The following is a 13,716-nucleotide window of genomic DNA, read 5'->3' on the forward strand; positions in this document are numbered from 1 at the left end:
TGTCCTAACTATATTGTTGTGTCCGTTATTATACATGCAGAATGAAGATTAAGGAATGCAGAGTAAGGAACATCCATGATGTTGGGTTCATTGACCCACACATCGTTAATGGATATGTGTTGGAGCATCACCCCGCCGACATGGAGGCAGACCTGTGGCAGTTTCTTACAAAGCAGGAACTCAAAAGTGATATTCTATTTCCTTACCATTTTGGGTGAGTGTTTCTGTCTTGAGCACATTCTCTTTTGTTTACTCCATGCATGGTATGTGGCCGGCTAATCGATGAGTTATGCATGACGTACTGTGCATGTATCGTGTCCGCAGGTTCCACTGGATTCTGCTAGTAATTAAAGTTGACATCTCAGAATGTCTCGTCCACGACTCTCTGAATATGGATCCAAAGCTTTGGGGCGGCATGAGAAGAATGATGCAGAAGTAATTATTTTCATTCATTTGCGCTCTATATCGATCGGCCTATTTCGTTCATTTCCTAATATCAAGTAACTAATAACTCTCTTGTTCATTTAATTTTCTTTGCCTCGTAGGGTTTGGAGACGGTTCGTAGATACAAAGGTCGGTGAATTCAAAAAAGAGCTAGAATTCAAAAGGTCAAAGGCTAAGAATGGTGGGGATATTCAGCCAGCGGGGACCAATCTATGTGGATACTATGTCTGTGAGATGATCCGGAGATACACCTCTGAGCGGGTTCCGAGTGATACCAATGCTCAGAGGAATAACCTCCGGATGATGCTTAGTCCAGAAGCTCGCTTCCGACCACTTCAAGAGGAACTAGCTGGATGGTTCAGGAGGGAAGTCCTCCATCCTAAAGGAGAACACCATTACGAGGACGTAGAACTTTATATGCATTAAATTATGTATGGAAACTTGTTCAAAATTGTATATGGTCATCCGATGATATTGAATATATATTGTATATTCCTCTTGAATTCTTTTTGGTTCTAATTTCAAATTTGTTTGAAATTGTACGTTCATATGCATGTATGTAGTACCGTAGAATATGTGAAACTCCTTCAAAATTAAAATAAAGCACAAAAGAAATAAAACAATACAAATTAAACAGAAAACAGGTTTAGGGGGGCTACCTAAACCTGCGGCGGCCTTTAGTCGCGGTTGGCCAGAAGAACCGCGACTAAAGGTCCTCCGCCCCGACGGCCGCCTGGCGCCCACGTGGACGGGCCTTTAGTTGCGGTTCTTAAACAACCGCGACTAAGGGGGGGCCTTTAGTCGCGCCTATTTGGTCGCGGTTGCGCAACCGCGACTAATGGCAGTTGCGAACCGCGACCAAAGGCCCTTTTTTCACCAGTGGACGTACTAAAATCAAATGGGCCACTCATTTCATGATTAAAGGATTGTGTGGAGAAGAACAGAAAACGAATTAAGATTCATGCGAAGAACTTTGATGCCTACCCAGGACACTGACTACAAACGAACTGATGGTGGCACATTGTTTTGCTTGGTTTGCGATCCCAATCAATCACCTCGATTACCCTGGAGTCCCTGTCATTTTTCCATCCGTGATGAAAATGGAGAGCCTTGCAAAAACACTCCATTGGAGGCGCCGCTCGCCATCACATACATTCGGTCCTGGGTCCTAACGAAAGCACATGTGTAAAATTTCTTAATTTCCACTATGCTGGTACATGCTTAACTCAGGTTAAATCGGTTGTGTGCTAGTGTATACCTACCTTCTACTTTCGTAGCTTGAGCTTCATTTGGCATTTCTCAATCACTCCGATAGTGATACACACGCACACACAAGTAATTACATCTACAAAAGGTTACTTCGAATTTTTACAAACAGGCTCATGTATGGTATGATAATAATTAATAAGGGATGAAGGGGTCCATCCCAGTCGAATCCGAGGGGGCAGAAAATTATAATTTGAAAGGTTTCTAAATATAAGCTTCTTTATAAGAGTTCTTTTCGAACTACATATTGTCTAACCTACCTATCATCCCTTTCCATTAATTTTTTAACGAAAATGTCTGCGATACAAGTTCAAGTAGCCAATAACTGAAAAGAAAAGGAGGAAGAAAGGGGAAGCGAGCTGGGGCATCAGCGGGAAACCCGCCGTAGATGCTCACCCCAGAGGCATCTACCACGGGACAAAACCCCACCAAGACCACGTTCATCACGGTACATGAGGCATAAAGTCCATAAGGTTACCTGTAAAATGCAGTTCCATTCATTTTACTCCATATGTGGTTCGCACTAATAAAATCTGTAAGCAAAGGCTTGTATTTAAGACGGAGACAGTAAGGGCATGTTTGGTTTCAATAAGTCAGGTGACTTAAAACCAGTGACTTACAAGTCACGCCTGTTTGATTGTCATCTGACTTTGAAGTCACCTGTCGCGCTTGACACCACCACCACCACCGCAACGAGCCCCTCACCTCCCTGGACGAGGAGGCATGCGGGCGCTGGATGAGGTTCCTCGGCCACCTGCACCTCGGCCCGCACCTCGACCGCGTCCAGTCGTGGCCACCACATGCTTGCCGCTGCGTCGACGGGGAGGGGCCTCCTGGGACTGCAGAACGTGTTGGTACTCCGCCAGGGCAGGAAACGGTGGGGACTAGTTGCCGACCTGGGAGCCGTCACCAAAGAAGACGTCTTCCTTGTCAGCGCCTTGGGAATCTTCGAAAAGGTTGAGCTGCAACCTCGAGTTCCTACCGGACATGATGGAGACCGGGCGGCGAGCGAAGGAGGCGAGCGGATCCGGGAGGCGGCGTACTGGATCTCGAAGGCGGCGTGCTGGATCGGAAGGATTGCGGCCGGGGCGAGCTCGTGATGGAGGGCGGCGGCGGCGAGGGTTGGGGTGCGCGGTGGGACCGAGCTCGGGATGAGTCACGGGTGGGCGTCCAGTGTGGACGTGAAGCCGAAAAGGTGGTGGGACCCACGCAAAAGTGGGTGACTTATAAGTTTTAAGTTGGGGTGAAGCAACTTATGACTTATAAGTTGGGATGACTTATAAGTTGGGTCTGTTTGAAAAAATAAGTCACTTTTCAACTTATAAGTTGGTGACTTATTTGAAACGAGGCCATAAGACTTTTGTAATTCTTTGTAGGTATAGCCTAACTGGACGCACACAGTGCATTGCCTTTGAAAATGATTATTTTTTCCACCTCGGGAAAGAAACTCCAATGATCAAATGGAAGGGGGGGGGGGAGGAAAGCATGCAAGTCAAAAAAAAAAATCAAATCAAATGCCCCAAGAAGAGTTGAGGGTGCTGGTGTGAGGCCAAAGAAGAGCAGTTTGTGTGCGCAGTGGACCGTGACGCCGGGCGGCTGCATGCGGCGGTGGGCCCCTGGGCCGATCCGGACCGAACCGAACCAACCGGCGACGCGCGGCCCCGGCCGGAAGGAAGGAACCGAAAGCCAACGGAGCGGCCGTTTCCCCGCGCGTGACGACGACCGGTCGACACGCCACCATACCAGAGCCCCCCAAAAGAGCCGCTCCGGGATGAATGCAAGGCGCAAACAAACCGAGCCCACGCCGACCCGACGCGTGCGACGGCACGTCGCCGTCGCCCCCATCGCCCACCTCCTCTCCGCTACTGGATGAGCTCCTGGAGTGGTCTGGTGCGGCCCGACTCCCAATCCCAAGGCTCGGCCGACTAAGCCATGACCGGCGGCACGGCAGGAGACGGAGACGCGGGCCGACGGATGGATAGGCAGGGGACCTGACTAGTGGCGGACGTCGGCGCTACATGGCTGGCACGGCTCCTCTCCTCCTCCAGGTTTAGGTTTGGATCATGATCATCGGTTGGTGCCAAACATCAGATCCGCCACAAGTGCAGCCAGCAGCCGTGTGTGCGTACGTGCCCGTAGCACGCACATCGCTGCCAGCTCTGCTCCGTCCAGTAACTTCTACTATACCGTTGAGTGCACGTTAATTAAGCTGCTTTATTACATTATGTTAGTACATATACTTACCACAAAAGAATAGTAACCTTTACTCATAGGGCTATTAAGTCCTCTCCAAGCTTGAGACAGGCCGGTGAGATGGCCTGATCAATTGAAGGCACACAAAGGTACGTAGCGATCAAATCATAGGGCGGCCTAGCACAAGGGTGGGCTCGTCTCCCTTTCTTACAAAAAGAAAATAAGAAATCATTTTTATACGTGGGAAACCATTTCTTATATAAAAAATTGCTGCGCCCTTTCTTATAATTCCAGTATCGAGTGGAGAGGGAGATAATTGCACCGGCGGCCCCGGAACGAATGTACGTGTACATTAGTCACACAACAAGTTCAAAAGTACTCAGTCGTTACCCGTGACCAGGTGAAATGAGCACCCAACAAGATCACAACCGGTGCACGTGAGAACGATTTGATGGTCGGCGTAATGCCAAAGGTTCTATTTTCACGACACGGTTGCTATTTTAGCTATGAACAACAAGCATAATTAACGATGATGTCGGTGGCTGAAGATGCAAAGCACTATTCTTTTATGTTTTATCAATGTATTCATACAACATCATTCCGGAGACTTTAAAGTGTTGAAATGCCCACTCGATGAAGTTATCTATTTATTCTTTTGTGCTTGCCTCCGTCTTTATGCTTGATTATGCTTCGATGCCCGTCTTTCTTCTCCATGTTATTACACTCTTCGTTTCCGAGCCATACCCTCAAAAAAATATCCAATTCATGTTATTTTTATTCGCGCACATTAGAAGTAGTTCAAAGAAATGAAAACAACCAAATAAATAAAGTTGATATCACCCTAGTTGCATCACATCTTTTGTCCCGCTCGCTGTCGCTTGGGCACGTCGTCCGTCAAAGCCCGCACAACGGCCGGAACAAGGAGATCATGGTCAGGGGCGGCCCACTCTGGAGTCTTGGAGGAAGGCTCTGAGATGGCGAAGGAGATCGTGTTCGAGTTTCGCATCACGCGATGCTCGACGACGACGTTGGTGAAATTAGTTGTGGCCGGTGGGATCTATTGCAACGATCTTTAACGACGACTTGGTCTGGTTAGGTCACCGGAGAAGAGGGCGTCGACGCATGCACATTCCTTGACGACGCCGAGCTTGACACCCTACCTACACCTGTCGTGCAACGACATGGATGATTTCTTTCACGTTCTTTTTAGGGAGACTACCTGTTTGGTTTGAGGCGGCGAGACATCGACGTTCTACCATTATAGGAATAATGGTCTCCCCTTCCTTTTCATGTTCAGTCGGTAAACTCATCTCCTGAGAAAGGTGTACGTAATCATGTCCTCGAGAGGTATTCCACACCCCGACCGATGTAGGTTGTCGGTGGATCTGTTTGGATTCTTCCGGCACTCGTGGTTTTCGAAGCATTTACATACCATTATCGACGTTTCCTTCTTTAGGCGGTGATTTGCTTCACAGATCGCGGCCGCCAACCTCTTCTACACTGCATCAATGATTTTCTGGCCGCTACTTTCACAAGCTCTTGGCTTTACAAAAGTTTGCTCCGCCAAGACCGCAATCCCATGGCGCTCCGTCGAGACATGTGGGTGAAAGAAGACTTCGACACTCCCGGTAATTTGATTGTAATTTATCCTTTTATGTGGTCGTGTTTGTAAGAAGAGGTGATACTTATCAGATGATGTTAGGCATTTTCGTAAAAAAAAAAAGAAAAAAATTAACGTCGCCAAGATCTACTGACCCGTTCTTCTATATCTTAAACTTGAATATGTATTGTTGCGGGGGTGATACATCCTAAAGGTATTTAGTAGAAAGAGGGTGTGGGAGGCATTATGTGCCAAAATTTTGGGTTTCGTTTGCCCACTAGTTAATAGGCCAGTAGTGATTAATCGGTATGACAACTCATTAATCGGTCTAACTGGCCAATTAATCGGCATGACAAGTTAACACGATGAATAGGCGTTATTCGATTTGGTCACCCTAAGAGTAGCGATTAACTGACAAGTTAACTGGTTAATCGGACGAATTTTTGAACAGTGGATGCAGGTTGGCTTTGCAGTTTAGCCGCGACCTTGGAGGGAACCCCATAGAACCATATGACGAAGCGTGATGGTCTTCGTGCGGCTCGATGGAGAGGAGCTTATACGCCGTCTTGATGGTAAATGGTAGTCCGCCATGAAGGAACCTTTCGTCGTCCTCCATCGACGGCATGAAATCCTGCAAAAACAACAACAACAACAACAACAACAACAACAACAACAACAACAACAACAACAACAACAACAACAACAGAGAAATCATTTCTTGCGAGGCCACCGAAGAAAGGCGGTTCCGCAGGTTAGAAACTAAACCGCCACAAAGAATACAGGCCACACGGACGTGTTGCTGGGTAGAGTGGGTGAATAAGTTGGGGAAGGCGATGGCTAGGGGGCAATAAGAGAACCAAGTGTCTAGCGAGAAATATGTTTGACATCCATTATTGGTTAAAACAAAGGAGATTTGTTGTAGGATTGGCAAATGGATGGTTATAGTTTTACAAAGAATGGAGGCGTGGGTTGTGTAGCTTTCATGGTACGATCTTTCCAGATATGTGATGTTTATTCCATATTTTGACTAACATACAATTATTTGAACTAACATGTTAATAAAGTGGCAATTCATTTTTGTAAGGTTTAGTATTTCTGGTTTCCAGAAAGAAAAAAGGTATTTTCCTGTAAGAAAAAACACAGGACCGTAGGAAATTGGTTGTACCGCCTGCGTGAGCCACGGCAAAAGGAACAAAGCTCACACGAACACCGTTTCCACAGCCGAACCGCGTCCAGCGGTCACGCCGACACGGACACGTCGCGGGGCGGCACGTAGCACAGCCCCGGACCCGGATGGCCGGAGCACCGGCACAAGAGAAGCGCAAACGAACGAGCACCGGTGGCCTCCACGTAGCACACACACGTTCCCACTATACTCCGCCCGTTGGCACGCACACTCCTTCAACTCCTCTTTACTTAACTCGCAAGGACCAGACCCAAATCCCCCCTCCCCGACTCCTCTCCGTCACGCCCACGAACTCCCGCCGCAGATCGCTCCCAGCCTCCCGCTCCCCTCGCCACCACCGTGCTCGCTCAGCCCACCACCGCCATGCCGTCCTAGCGCGCCACCCCGCCGCCCGATTTACCGCCCGCTGCCCCCTTCTTTTATGGAGGCCCCGCGCAGCCGCCGCACTCGCAATGCCGCCGTCCCCACCGCCTGCTTCCTCCTCCTCCTCCTCACCCTCCTCACCCTCTCCGCCCGCCACCAAGACTCCACCGCCGTCCCCCTCCGTCGCGCCGTGCACCGGGCGGCCTTCTCATCCCCTTTCTATGCCTCCAAGCCGCGGGGGGACTGCCAGGAGCTGCAGTCGCTCCAGGGCGCGGAGGCCCGGTGCGCGTACCTCCAGTCGCACACCCCCTGCGCGCCCGCGGGGTACGTCGACTACCTCCGCCTCTTCTACTGCGGCTTCGCCGGCGCGGGGCACCCGGCGCTGGGCTACGCGGCGTCCCTGCTCTGGCTGGTGGTCCTCTTCTACCTGCTGGGCGACACCGCGTCCGAGTACTTCTGCGCCTCGCTCGAGGGCCTCTCCGCCGCGCTGCGCCTGCCCCCCGCCGTCGCCGGCGTCACGCTGCTCTCCCTCGGCAACGGCGCGCCCGACGTCTTCGCCAGCGTCGTCTCCTTCGCGGCCGGCGACGGCGGGGACGGCGGCGGGGTCGGCCTCAACAGCGCCCTCGGCGGCGCCCTCTTCGTCTCCACCGTCGTCGCCGGCGTCGTCGCGCTCGCCGCCGGGTCGCGCGGCGGTGGGGGAGGGGCCGTCGTGGAGATGCGCGGGTTCGTGCGCGACCTCTGCTTCCTCTTCTTCGCGCTCTGCTACCTCGTGTGCGTGCTCGTGAGCGGCACCGTCAACGTCTGGGTGGCCGCGTCCTTCGTCTCCATCTACGTCGCCTACGTCGCCCTCGTCTGGACCTCCCAGTGCTGCGCCGAGCCCGGCAAGCCACCGCACCCCGACCTCGCGGCGCCGCTCCTCCTCGACGACGACGACGACGTCCCTCCCCTGCCGTCCTACTCCTCCAAGACCGCGCCAGGCTCCAAGACAACAGCCTGCCTGCATTACCTCGCGTGCGCGCTCCGCATGCCGCTCTACCTCCCGCGGCGCCTGACCATCCCGGACATCGCCGCGCACCGCTGGTCCCGGCCCTGCGCCGTGGCCTCCGCCGCGCTGGCGCCGGTCCTCCTCGCCACGACATGGACCTCGCACAGCACGGCGACGACCACCTCCTCGCGCCACCAACACACCACCGACGGCCACGCGATCCTCCTCGCGGGCGCCGTCCTCGGCCTCCTGTTGTCCGGCCTCGCCGCGGCGACCACGGACACCACATCCCCACCGCGCGGGCGCCGGCGCCGCGTGCCATGGCTCGCCGCAGGGTTCCTGATGAGCGTGCTCTGGGCGTACACCCTTGCGCGCGAGCTGGTGGCGCTCCTGGTGGCGATCGGGTACATGGTGGGCGTGAAGGCGAGCGTGCTGGGCGTGACGGTGCTGGCGTGGGGGGACTCGCTGGGCGACCTGGTCTCCAACGTGGCCATGGCGACGCACGGCGGCCCCGGCGGCGCGCAGACGGCCGTCTCGGCCTGCTACGCCGGCCCGCTGTTCAACACGGTGGTGGGGCTGGGCCTGTCGCTCACGCTGGCGGCCGGCGCGCAGTACCCGACGCCGTTCACGCTCCCGGCGGACGCCGCGGTGTACGAGACGGTGGGGTTCCTGTGCGCCGGGCTGGCGTGGGCGCTGGTGGTGGTGCCGGCGAGGGGCATGCGGCTGGACCGGGTGTACGGGGTGGGGCTCGTCGTCATCTACCTCGCCTTCTTCGGGGTCCGCGTGCTCGACAGCCTCGGCCTCTGGTTCGGGTAGTAGCCATCGCTCTGCTCTGCTCCCGTCAATGGCGCCCACTGATGTACGTAGATGAGATGCATGCTTGTACAGTCAGCCGTAGCACAGCAGCAGTATAGCTGGTAAGTAAGTGCTATAGGATTAGTGGTGTAAATTTTCATTGTTTAGGTTGGGGTTGGCATGAATCAAGATGATTTTGCGTCCACGGTACACCGAGAAAGGAACGGATGGACACAAGTCGATCTGGATTAATTGCTCGGCCGGAGTTGGCTGGACGTTGCAATCGAGTGAGTGGGCTCCGGTACCACGTTTCGGTTGCTGCCGCCGTCGATGATCATCCGAGCTCGACGGACGACGACGGTTCCCTCCCAGGATGTCGTCGTCGTCAGGAAAACATGGCGGCCGTTTTGCTCGGCGGCTTCTTCTGTTGATAGTAATATACAACAAATTTGCCTCGTCATCCAACCGTCCCTAGGATGGATTTGCCGGCGCCGACATACAAAATCTATCTCTCTATCTGGAGCATAGGACAAGAGCACGGGTCTTGATCCCGGGGTTGCCCGATCCCCGTCGATTCTAAATATCCTGGTTGCCCGATCCACCGGGTCTTGATCTGGAGCAGTTAGTAGTATAACATGTTTGGTTTCATTAGACAAAACTAATCAAGCATTGCTTTCCCTTGTTGATGCTTGCTGGTGTTGGAGCAGCAGTACCACCGCTGTACCGTGCTAGTTATGGCATACATGCACATATCCGGCTTGACAGGCACGAGTCGTTGGTCCTACTCACTACCCTGTGCACATGCCTGCTTTCGGTCCCCTTTGTTTATGCCCGGCCCGCCACGCGCTTATGAGCAAGGCTTTGCTTCGTGGACGCGTTAGCATAGGGCCTTGCTTTGCTCCATCTCACGATTCTTTGTGTGCGTGCTACTACAAGACCAGCGGTCGGCTGGAAATGGTTCCTTGTGCTTTCTTTTCCTTGCCTCGCGGACCAGCTATGGTTGACCGTGTATTACACCATCTACAATCGCACCCTTCTAAATCGATCAACCGGATCTCTTTAAATGTGTCTCAAACGTTCGGACACACCCTTGATATTCAGTCTAAATATAACGCGGATATGGAAAGCCAAAACGTGCCCATTATGTCGGCCTGACGACGGGGCCCGTGCGGATTCGTCGGGAACCCGATGGTCCGATGGGCGCCTCGACCCGCCGCCGGCTCGCTGCGGCGTGAACGCCGCTTGACATCCCTCTGCCCAAGCACATGTACATTCTCCCTTCCGTCGTCGCCACCCAAACCCGTCAGCCATGCCTCCACGTCGCCGTCACTACAATCCAACACCGTCCCTGGCTCCTTGAGCAGGTTTGGAACCGGCGGGCCGTTGAGCTCCGTTGAGTTGACGTTCCCCCTAAGGAGACGACGGTACACGGTCAGTCTCTCATTTTCTTCCCCGGTCCCCCACCGCTGGCAATTTTGCACGTCACCATCCCGCAGCAAGAATAAAAATGAGGAAATCTCGTGATGAATGTTGATAGATAACTTTTACGCGCTCAGAAGAAAAGAAAAGACGACGTAATTTATTTGGAGTCACACGCGTGGTGGAGGACAGGAGCAGAACGGCGATCCCTAACCATCCAAAACACTCCTAGTCCTAATACTAGTAGTATACTAGGAACAACTGGGTGGTTGGCCCGTAGTTACCACACCGTGCATGACCACGACGACAACGACTAAACGAAGAAACCGCTGTGTGCGTTTGAGCGTTTCATGCCTTCCTACGCTAGCAAACCAATTTATGGTTGGATGGTTAGAGGGATACCATGCATCAGGGTTCAGGTGTTGACGCTTATATTAGTTCTCAAGTTATTTTAGGCTTCCGACGATACATTTTCAGTGTCGGAGACGTTTCCTACAAAGACGAGCTGTCTACAGTAACTTCGTAAGTCTTAAGATGACTTGCGGATTTAGTGTTTCGAAGGTGCTCGTAACTGTATCAAGAAAAAAAACTCACTACGGTGAATGGACAACGACGCAACGTTCTGCCTCTCTTGGGTGCTTCACACCGGATAGAGCGAGTAGTACATGGGTGATGTGAGCGTTGCCGGAACAGCAAAGCGAGGCCAAGATGATCACGGTGGTTCCTCCAGGTCTCAAGTGCGCCGCTCTCTCTCTCTCTCTCTCTCTTTCCGGTTTGGGCGGTGAGCCCGTGACATCGATCGTGTAGCCTCCTCCGCTTTGCATCACCTGCTTGGCCTTCTCTTTGTTGGCCTCTTCTTATTATTATTGTGGTCGCTTTCTCCCCGTTACCACCGTTATTGAGTCATCGAGGAACAAGTTGTGAAGGTACGGGTAAGAGTAATTAAGCTTGACAAACTGAGTTAAATTAGCATCACTCAAGCACCAGTGGTCTAGTGGTAGAATAGTACCCTGCCACGGTACAGACCCGGGTTCGATTCCCGGCTGGTGCACAGCCCTTTTTTTTTCTCACCGTTGCTTTACATTATTTTATTGCTGTAGTGTAGACCAACTTGGCTTATCTTTTTCCTCTGTGCTGTATGTTTTCTCACCTCGTTTCTTTCACTTCACACGTACTAAAATTTGTTTTGAGAAGCAGAGTAATGAGTGCTAACTTCAAGCCTAGGATGTGTTGAAAAATAAGAAACTGCAAGCCTAAAAACCACCTGCGACCAGACGAATGATGCCGGGCCATTCTGCTGCGACTGCAAGACAATCCCGTGAAAGTACGGCCTGCAGAGCCCAGTCCCCGCGACCAGGTTCCCAGGCCCACCCACCCGGTCTTGGCATCCTGCTCTCAACGTGAACCACGCCCGCGACTGACTCCGACTAGACAAAGGTCGCTGGCGCCCAGGGACCTCGCTACCTCTACCTCTAGCTAGGCTAGGTGGTTGCGTGCTCAGCCTCAGAGTCGGAAACCATCATCGTGCCGCTCGACGGCTGCTCTATCTACTCCAACGTTTTCATGCCGCGCGGGCCGGAGTCGACTCGCCGGCGACAGGAGGGACGCATATGCAGATGCCGATGCAGCAAGCCAGTACTGACTCCGGCAAGACCGTCCGTCGGTGTCACTGACTGATCACCCGCGGCAACGACACAAAGTGCCACCGGACCGATCCCGTCCTGCTCCGGCAATCATGTGAGGCTCCCGTGACTTTTTTTTTCCCACCTTTGAATTCAACATCGTATCCGCTCCCTGGTGTTTCCATTTCGACAGCTGTTTTCGAGGCTACCGGTGGCATGCAATACAAGCTGGGCTACGGGCATACGGTGGTTCAGGTCTAGTCTCTCTTTTTTTTTTCCTTCATTGAAAATGATCACATCTTGTAAAGGTCAATTAACCGTAAATGCAAAACGTCTCAAACATAATAAAGTTTACATCGAGGTTCATGACATAATAAAATTTACATCGAGGTTCATGGGCCGGTGAACGACCGTTGCCGCGGTGAGAACGAGTCGTTGACGTGCCGCTGCCATGGCTGGAGCCCGGGATACATGGGATTCTGCGGCTACCGGGCTGCGTGTATTTCGGGATGCATCGGATTCTGCCGCTACCGGGCTGCGCGTCGGTCATCGGTCAAGCCAGGGACGCTTGGTGCTGGCCGGTGGGTTAACTGTGGATGTGGTGCGGGGCGTCGGATCTGAGCAGACGTGGTCGGTTCTGCCTCATGCGGTATTGGTATCTGTGGCAGACGTGGTAGGTTCTGCCTCTGGGCTCTGGTGGTGGGTGGTGGTTCAGGCGGGCGGTGGCTCTTGCGTGTTGGTTCGAGGGGAAGACTCCTTTTGGCTGCTCGGGGTGAAAGCCCTACTGTGGCCTTGGTCGTAGGCGCCGCCGACGATGCGTGTGGCCGTCGCACACCTTCTTGGAGGCGCCTTCGTTTGAGGACCCAAGACCTCCTCTCTTGCACTCCGGGGGGAAACCCATGTTCCAGGTTCCTGGAACGGACGATGGCGGTGCTCCGATCTTGCATTCCTTCTTGGAGGCTTCGTTTTTGAGTGGTCTTAGCTTGCATTTGCCATCGGCTCGGGTGGTGCGCGGTCTCGAGGCCGACGTGGATGACGAAAGAACGGTTCCAGACGTCGTCTTCATGAAGGGGCATCGGCATTGGTCACATGGGTGACAATGTCGTTGGCCAGCCTGGTGCGTGGCCTCAGGGTCGGCGTGGATGTCGGAGCGGTGACTCCGAATTTGGTTGTGTGGTGTCAGCTTTGGTTGCTCGGGTGATGAAGTTGGTGGCTAGTTTGGTGTGCGGCCTCGGGGACGGCGTGTGCGGTCATCATCTGTACGTCGGCGGCCTCGGGGGTCGGCGTGGATGTCGGAGCGGCGACTCCGAATTTGATTGTGTGGCGTCAGCTTTGGTTGCTCGGGTGATGAAGCTCGCGGCTAGCTTGGTGCGCGGCCTCGGGGACGACATGTGCGGTCATCATTTGTACGTGGCGGCCTCGGGGTCGGCGTGTGCAGTTATCGTGTGGACGTCGGAGCGGCGGCTTCGGATATAGATGTAGGGTGCCGGCTTAGGTTGCTTGGGCATCAGGGCAAGCGGCCCGCTTGGTGCACAACCTCGGGGTCGGCATGGATGTCGGAGTGGCGGCTCGCTTGGTGCACAGCCTCGGGGTCGGCATGGATATCGGAGTGGCGGCTCGCTTGGTGAACAGCCTCGGGGTCGGCATGGATGTCGGAGTGGCGGCTCGCTTGGTGCACAGCCTCGGGGTCGGCATGGATGTCGGAGCGGCGGCTTTCTAGGGTGTCGGTTGCGGGTTGTTTGCATGACGGAGCCGGCGGCTCGCCTGGTGCACGACCTTTGGGGTAGGCGTGGGTTGTTGGTGCCCTCTTTTTTTTGTAACGGTTTTCGCTCGGGCTTTCCTT

The 13,716-nt window shown here is 53.6% G+C and overlaps 1 protein-coding gene, 1 non-coding gene and 1 pseudogene across 2 annotated transcripts; all 3 read left to right on the plus strand.

The window, feature by feature from the left end:
- Positions 1-6,587: 6,587 nt before the first annotated feature.
- Positions 6,588-9,042, plus strand: LOC123450979 (cation/calcium exchanger 1-like). The gene has a single exon (XM_045127989.1). The coding sequence runs from the start codon at positions 7,111-7,113 to the stop codon at positions 8,851-8,853; it is 1,743 nt and encodes a 580-aa protein (XP_044983924.1). The 5' UTR covers positions 6,588-7,110; the 3' UTR covers positions 8,854-9,042.
- A 2,189-nt stretch (positions 9,043-11,231) lies between these two features.
- Positions 11,232-11,302, plus strand: TRNAG-GCC. The gene has a single exon. It is a non-coding gene; the product is annotated as a tRNA-Gly (tRNA).
- Positions 11,303-12,344: 1,042 nt separating this feature from the next.
- LOC123448370 lies at positions 12,345-13,074 on the plus strand (annotated as a pseudogene).
- Positions 13,075-13,716: the final 642 nt, after the last annotated feature.

Source organism: Hordeum vulgare, chromosome 4H (assembly GCF_904849725.1).
Source record: "Hordeum vulgare subsp. vulgare chromosome 4H, MorexV3_pseudomolecules_assembly, whole genome shotgun sequence".
Lineage (NCBI taxonomy): Eukaryota > Viridiplantae > Streptophyta > Magnoliopsida > Poales > Poaceae > Hordeum > Hordeum vulgare.